The 8579-nt window shown below is 39.9% G+C and overlaps 1 protein-coding gene across 1 annotated transcript in view; it reads right to left on the bottom strand.

Annotated features, from left to right (window-relative positions):
• The window catches only part of CLTC (clathrin heavy chain), a 78269-nt gene extending 71496 nt beyond the window's left edge, over positions 1 to 6773 (bottom strand). Inside the window, exon 1 of the mRNA XM_003795590.2 lies at positions 6431 to 6773. Coding sequence (XP_003795638.1) covers positions 6431 to 6472 — 42 coding nt within the window. The 5' untranslated portion in view covers positions 6473 to 6773. The remainder of the gene's footprint in view (positions 1 to 6430) is intronic.
• Between the last annotated feature and the right edge of the window lie 1806 nt (positions 6774 to 8579).

The following is an 8579-nucleotide window of genomic DNA, read 5'->3' as shown; positions in this document are numbered from 1 at the left end:
GCCTTAGCCGTTTGAGCTACAGGCGCCAAGCCAGGAAATATTATTTCAATTCAATGAATGAGGAAGTTGAGACAAGCCGAAAACCTGAAATAAATAAAGCCAATATTAAGCATCAAGATATTTTCCAGAAAAACACATTTCAGAGTTTAATTTAAAAATAAATAAATAAATATACATATATGTGTGTGTGTGTGTGTGTGTGTGTATATATATATATATATAGTTTTAAAGGACCTGGTTCCTATTCTATCAGAAATAACCTTTAAGGCAACCCCTATGGCTCAGTGGATAGGGAGCCAGCCCCATATACCGAGGGTGGCGGGTTCAAAGTTGGCCCTGACCAAACTACAACAACAACAACAACAACAAACAGCTGGGCGTTGTGGCCGGTGCCTGTGGTCACAGCTGCTCAGGAGGCTAAGGCTAGAGAATTGCCTAAGCCCAGGAGTTGGAGGTTGTTGTGAGCTGTGACACCATAGCACTCTACCAAGGATAATAAAGTGAAATTCTGTCTCTACAAAAAAAAAAAAAAAAAAGAAAAGAAAAGAAAGAACAAACCTTTAAAACCTGCTTTACTTTAGAACTTACAGAAACTCCTCATTTACTTAATGATTCAGAACAGGAAGTACTAACACTGCTGACAGTTCTGCCTCCAAAGCAAAACTCTAAAAGTTTGTAACCATTTTCCCTTCTACCATTATGCTGCTCAAAATGAGCAAGCATATTCTACTCTCACCTTCCTTTTCTACCCTCTTTAAACACAACTGTCTTCTTCTAGCTTCAAGTTTATTAGTATAAACACAAAACATTAATTTATAGCAAAATACAAAGTAAAATTTCCTCCATTCATTAGAGGTTTCAGACTGAAAAGTCTGAGATGTCCAGCCTTATGAGAGGGATGCAGATAATCCTGATTACAAGTTAACCTGATCTCAATCATTCTGCAGTTTCCAATGGGAACTTGGATAAAGCCCTTTAGAAAGCTATCATCTAATCCTTCAGGCATAGAAAATTAGATGTTGCTTCACTGGCTTGTATTTTTCTCATAATATTAAAAAATGCCCTAAAATCAAACGAATACTAAAATCAAAGAACATCATAGCACAGATAAAAATAATTGTGGTATAGTTTGCAATACTAATTAAACAGAACATTTACCAAATTAGGTAAAGGCGCCAAAATGAAAGAACAAGCTTTTAAAGTCTGATTACCCACACTAGTTGTGTGACTCTACAAGTTAGCTGCTGTGGACTTCATTTTTCCCATTTGTAAAGTAAGGCTAACCCTACCTATCTGAAGAGATTCTCTTGCCAATTAAATGAGATAAAAGACATGAATATTTAACAGAATTCTTGGCACACAGTAGTGATCAAACAGATATACATGGTCAATGCAACTCACACCAGTAATCCCAGCACTCTGAGAGGCTGAAGTAGAAGGATTGTTAGAGCTTGAGCTTTGGAGTTCAAGACCAGCCTGAGCAAGAGTAATATCCCTTCTCCTCCCTGCTAAAAATAGAAAAATTAGCCTGGCATTGTGGCAGGTGCTATAGTCCCAGCTACTTGGGAGGGTGAGGCAGGAAGATCACTTGAACACTGGAGTCAAAGGGTGCTGTGAGCTAGGTTGACAATAGGGCACTCTAGCCTGGGGCAACAGAGTGACTCTCTCAAAATTAAAAAAAAAGTTCTGCACAATATCTAATATTCAAATACCTAAAAGATTCAAAGTCAAGTAGACCACCATGACTGGAACAGTATGTGGACAGCCTTTGCCAACTAATCTATGCAAACAAGAACGCAAGGTACAGTCCATTATGTTTACCACTTTGTCCCTGGAGTCTAAGACATTCTTGACATGTAGTTAAGTACTTAATTCTTTGGTGAATGCACTATCCCCAAATATTTATAAAAAATCTAAGTCTGCAAATGAATATTGGGTCATTGGTTGAGAGACCTGAATAAAATGCACTAGATAAAAACTATATAGCTAACAATTAATGGTCCTAAGTTGCATTATTACCAAGTACTTTCACATACAAGTTCTCAGACCCTCATAGTAACTCTGTGAAGCAGTATGCCCTAACAGGGGGAAAAAAAAACACATAGGCTACCATGTTGCCCAATATAGAAGTCACAACAGAATTTTGAGCACTTGAAATGCAGTTACTAATTTTAAATTAACATTAAATAACTCATCATTGATTCAATTATTGAAAAACTTAAGTATGTTTAGAATCACTGAGATATGAAATCTGCTTTTCTAACTGTAAATTTTTTGAACTTTAAATAAAGATCATGCATTTCCAATAAAAATGGGGTCTGGATTAACTATGCACTCTAAGCCTAAAATATACACCATATTTGGAAAATTAATATTAAAGTGGTAAACATACAAAAAGAATCCAAACTATCTCAGTAAATTTTATTCTAACTACATACTAAAATATTTTAGGAATAGTTAAATAAAATATATTAAAATTAATACTATTTGTTTACTTTTAACATGGCCGTATTTTTTTCCTATTGGATAGCATAGGTCTCAACAACCCCTAAACCTATGCTCCATTCACTATACCACATTAATCACCTTTAAAAAAATAGAATTCACTCCTCCAGGCCTAAGTACAACTGAGAAAAAAACCACATTAGGATACTATACAGCTTCTCCTCTTAAGGACAATTACTCCATTTCTTTGAAATATTTTGTATCAGAGACTAATACAAGGACCATTTTGATCCTGTTCCCAATACTTTTTGAGTCTGCTCTTCATCTGTTTAAGAAAGGTACCTGGGAGAATGAGTGAAGATCTAAAAGCACCCAGCCACATTCACAAAACATAACTTTTGATCTCAAGAAATCTGCTGCTAGTCATCCTCCATCACCTTCCAAAAGAGACTGTACTTAACTAAAACTTTTGAATAATGATTTTTAATTTTAGCTAAAAAAATGTTCTAACACATAAATGATTTATCTGAGTGTACAGATAAATCTTCAATCTCACAAAGCACATCAGTATGGCCTATAATTATACAGTCCACTGTTATAGTCAATTACCACATATGGTTATTTACCTTTGAATTAATTAAAAGGAAATAAAAGCAAGAATTAGTTTCTCAGTCATCTAAGTCACACTGCAAGGGCTTAATATCCCTATGTGGCTAATAGACATTTCCATCATTGAAGAAAGTTCTATAGGACAGTGACTCCCAAAGAGCAAAAGCCACATCAATAAAACATATAGAAAAAAACAGCTTATTAAATATAATTCAAATATTATATAGGGTTACATACAAGCATTGAAAAATAATTCTGCCAAGGTAAGGACTCAAAAAGGCCTTTTAAAACCAAGATACACATTCCAATTATGGGTAGAAACCATTGTTCCAAGAGCAAACTATCAAAGTTCCTGAAATTGTGAATGTCACTGCACATTAAAATAAAAATGATTATGGTTCTACAAACACACTATTCTGTGTCTTACAACAAAATGAAAACATTTACACTAAAATAACTGGAGCTCTTTAAGCTAAGTTGGCCACTACAAAAATCCTGAAAAATATGATGTATCTTGAACTGGGAAGCTATTCTCAGCCTCGACAGCAGAATTCCAGGCAGTATCTTATACAAACAGTACAGCTGAGCACAGAGTATATCCCAGTAGTATTCAGCATTGCTTTTTCTTTGCAAACCAAAATAACCATAGCAAGAAACTGCCATTCAACTCAACAGCACATTCCCTCCTGGAATTTACAGATCAAAGGGTGGGGAGATTTTTAATTTAAGACCCAAAGAACCCAGGAATACAATGCAATGTGTTAACTGCCATGCAAATACTTAATGTACAAAAAAACCTGAGAATTACAGGCAACATTTTATATGTAGCCTAGGATTTTTTTCAGAATTGCCAACTCTGGCTATGTCTTGCTCAAATAGGTACTCATTTGCTGACTGCTATCAGTCTAAACATCCTAAAAAAGAAAAAAACCTTCATAACTTAAATATTGACATTAATTTGCTGGAATTCCAACCCTGAAGACAGAGCCTTCAGTTGCCAATGCAGTTAAAGGATATAAAAATAAATTCATTCATAGTTCATGTTTTGAAGTTTCACAAGCTAACTCTATACTCATACTCAAGTTCCTCATTTCCCCACCCCCACCCCTGGGGTGTTTCAGAAAATTTTCTGCTACTTAGCAAACTGGCAGAGGCTCAGAAGTCAAAGACCTAAGATGCCCTTTAAAAAAAATCCTTATTACTTTAAAAAAGGGAGGAGATAAAAATGTGAAACCAGGAGATATCCTGGAAGAGCCTGGTGATTGGGATTCTTTGTGCAACTAATTATTACCAACAAGTCATACTAGCTAAGCTTAAGTTTAGAAATGATATAGCACTCCAAAACAGACAACTAAATTTTTCAAGTATATATGCAAAGTTGCTTTATACTCAAAATCTTCAAATCATCTGAGAAGAAAACAGCTTCATTCAAGTTTTGGAAGAAACTCTGAACTACTGAGAAATCAGAACTGTATAAAAATCTGTCTTCAGTAACTGAAAGGCTGGATTTCAATCTTTGGAATCACTGATCATCAAACAATTCTTGTCTCTTTAATAGAAATGAAAAAAGCTATTACTCAAACTATCACTGATCAATAAGTAAAATTTACTAGTGGGCTACACATGTAGAATAAACAGCAGCTGTACATGCTTTCTTGTGTATGGTTTACAAACGTTTGTCTGCAGGAAGATATTTCAGATTCATTTTATGTGAGGACAAGCCCATGTTTCCCCTGTACACTCAAAAACAATACCTTCCTATCGCTCCACATTCATTTGCCACCCCACTTTAATAGAGATAACCACAGCAATTAAACTCGAATTGATCATAAAATAACTTCTGAATGTCCATTCTGTCACTTATTAGTGCTTTTACTGCCAAGGTGTATTTCATTACTTCCGATGAATTATTTGATAACCATAAATGAACTGAAGAAACTGCATTATTCAACTAATTTCGTGGGTAAAGTTGTGTCACTCTTTACTTTTAAGCCTAAAAGAATTCCTTGCTAGTGCAAGCAAATGTGACAATCCCGCAAAAAATGTTACTCACGGTCTGATTATTAAACCCTTTCATTAACAAGAATCCTTTATGTATGTTATACCAAAGGAAGAATGTAAGTAAAATCGCCATCAATGCTTGTAAAGAGTCTAACAGATCACTAATATTCATGTCATGTCATACCAGTATGATAATGACCCCCTTCAGGAAACTAAACTAAGGCAAGTTTCTTAAAAGGGATATTTAAAAAGAAAGAAAATGAATATCAATAAATTAGTTTAGCTAAATTAAAAATCAGGTTGATGAACTAGGAAAATTAAAAACTCTAAAGAGGCTTAATTCAGTGAAGCCTTCCAATGGTCACCTGCCTAGACTGGCCATTGGCATACTGCCAGAAGAGACAACAATATGTTGCCTCCAGGATAAGGAACCGCAGGGAAGATCTCTAGAATCTAAAGGGAAGCTAGTTAGACCAAATAACCCTGCAGTCTCAGAGCAGGTGTACTCTATCTTATCCTAAGGGCTCAGTTCAATTCCTTGCAATCCTGACCAGAGTAATCACGTCAATCCCACAACTCTCTGCTAGACTTCAGGGACCTCAAGATAACCTCTGGATAACTCTTTCCTACCTTCTAGAATTAAAGAGGAGACAGGGTTAAGAGGCACATCACCCCCAGAGAAATCAAGAAAGGGGAAAAAAGGACGAGGTACCCCTAGGGGCCTTGACCTCACGCACTGTGAGACTGACATCGCCTTAAGAAATGCGTCCCCTTATTCTACCTTCTTTCAGTTTCTTCAGTGACCTTCTGTCTCTATTGCCTCGAGGAAGGCCAGAGACGAGCCACAGCCGATCTCCCCCACCCCCGGGGAAGGTGCCTTTCTCAATAGAGAGCCGCAAAGGGAAGAAAAAAGGTTGCTCCTCCCCAACCCACCCGCCCCACAGCCCCTAGGTGCAGACACGATGGGGGAAAGAGAGAAGCGATGGAAGGTGACAGCCCTGCACTGGTCCAGGGGGTGATAAGAAACCTTATTCCAAGAAAAACACGTAAGAATCCTCCCTCCCCACCCCATCCAAATGAATGAAGTGAATAAAATGCGGCGGGGAGAGCTAGTACGCCAAATTCTGGCCCTCCAGGAAGCAAGATAGGCCTTCGAACCCGGCCTGGCCTCCCAGCCCTTTACACTCAGACTCTCGGCCTTTCCATAATCAACCCTTTAAGGTGTGTAAGATAACTCCCCTCCTCCATTTATCCCCAACACCGATATACACCCCCCAACACCCACCCCAGTCTCTCTTCTGCTCGGGCGCACATTCCAGCTTCTTCTATCCTTACACCCTCTCCACAGCCCTCCCCAGCCCGGGTCCGGCCGCACCTGGAGATGCTCCTGAAAACGAATTGGCAGAATCTGGGCCATGGCGCTGTCGGGGGGGGAATGGTCTCCTCCTGTCACTGGGGCTGTGGGGCAATAGCTGCCCGAACTCTCCGAGGGAGAGGAGGAGAAGGGGAGGGGAGGGGGCTAGGCTCGGCAGGGTATTCTCCGGGGACGCAGGAAACTGGCAGGCGGACGAAAGAGCTCGGGTCGGGGGCGGAGGCTCCAGGGGCCGGGAGAGCCGCAATGGCGGAACCGGGCGCAGCGCAGACTCCGGAAACGGCTGAGCCCTGCGGAGGGATCCGGCGGCAGAACTCCGCCCCGTCGCCTCACCCCTCCGACTTATGTACCCCTCCACGGGGCGCCGCGCCGTGCCGGGCGCACGGATTCAGGGCGCAGTGCGCCGGCGGCTCGCTCACTGCTGCGGCGTTAGGAAAATAGAGGAACTGGAGGGACTACTTTTTTTAGACCCGTCACTTTCTCCAGTCTCTAGCTTTTTCCTCCCTTCCCCCTTCTTTTTTTTTTTTTTTTTTTTTTTTTGCATTTTGCCACATCATGCGACTCGGGGCGACCGACGTCATTTCCGCAGGCGCTGTAGGTCCCACCCACGTACTTCCAGGTGCACGTGACGCTCCCAGGGAAAGGTTGGCTGAAAGCTGCTGGAATGGAGAGCTAGTTCTAAGGAAATGCGGCGTCTCCTGGGACTGAGATGACTATTGGGCACCTCGAGGCATAACGAGTGCTGCTTCCTTCCCTTGTGGCACGTTTTTGGACCGAGCCCCTTAGGAAAAGGACGTGGCGTGGGTGAGGGGCCAAGCCTCCCGCCCTCTCCGTGACTCAGGGAAATGGCCCCGCTGCAGAGCGCTCCCTTGGCAGCTGGCTGCCGCACTCCTCCCCCGCCTGGTTTCATACAGTGGGTGGTTTCTTATATCCCTGGGGGTGGGGGGGAATGAAATGAGGTTGAAAATCCTGCCTGCCCTTACACACGCCCTTCTGACGGTTAGAAAACCTGATGTGCGGATTCTAAGTAGAACTAGCATTCTGGGTGTTAGAAAATTAACTCAAAGGACAGTGAAGGCCAAAGTATTTCAAGCTGGCCTTATACGATAGCTTTTATTTACGTGTCTGTAGACATGTATCGGCCTAGTTTAGTTACGTGATGAAAAATCTGAGTATCATAACGTTAAATGATTAGACGAAAATTGTAGGCTTTTTTTTTTTTTTAGCCATATCAAAATTTGTGAGTCTCAAGTATTTACGTAAGGATGGTTGGCAAAACATGAAGGCTCTTGGAGGAAAGGGAATAACCGTGTATGTCAGTGGGACCACCTCAACGTTGCCTGTAGGTAACAGTGTAGAGCGCTTCAAAGCTGGAGCATCGTGTCTTCTACAGCATTAAGGTATCTATGGCAATTCATTATCGATTAATAACCTTCCCACTACTTTCTTGCTATAGTAAAGTTGTAATAATATTTCATAATAGCACTAATAAAAAAGGGAAGAATTTAGTTCTGTGCCTTTCATCTTTATAAGTAGTACAACCCCCTACCCCCCCGCAAAGATCTCAAGAAAAAACTCAACTCCGCGGTAATTATTTTTGGTGCCCTTTTCAGTTAAAGAATACAAAACACTGTTGGGTATATAATAATTTTGTGTGTTAAGCAGTTTTGCTTACACTGAGGATTCTGCTTAATCATTCTACTCGCTTTTAGTGTTTTTCCCAAAATATTTACCATGAGGATGAGAGAAGGATCTGGCAGGAAAGGGCAGAGACTGTTGTGCAAAGAAAAGCCTTCCACCATGTTCGAAGAGTGACTATTTATGCTTCAAAATTTTATCTTTTAGCATTTGTTACGCCACATACTCAAACCTTTGTGTTCTGCAACATTTGAAACGACCTTTCTAATACCAGTCTAATAGTAGCTGATTTAAATCCTTTTTAGAAATAGACAAATGGTAAGTTAAAATTTTAAGGGAGTTACTGTTATCTTATAGTAATACATTAATCAAGTTACATTTACAGCTATATCATGAATGGGCTACCAAAATTTAATTTATTAATAAGTGTCTTCCATTTGCATTTAGACCCTGTAACTTTAAGTACATTTAGAATTCCCAAAGCAAATGATTTTTAACTTAAGATATTTGGCAT

Source organism: Otolemur garnettii, unplaced genomic scaffold (genome assembly GCF_000181295.1).
Source record: "Otolemur garnettii isolate 467f Iridium unplaced genomic scaffold, OtoGar3 scaffold00094, whole genome shotgun sequence".
In the NCBI taxonomy this organism is placed as follows: Eukaryota; Metazoa; Chordata; class Mammalia; order Primates; family Galagidae; genus Otolemur; species Otolemur garnettii.
This window is presented reverse-complemented; position numbering and strand designations above follow the sequence as displayed.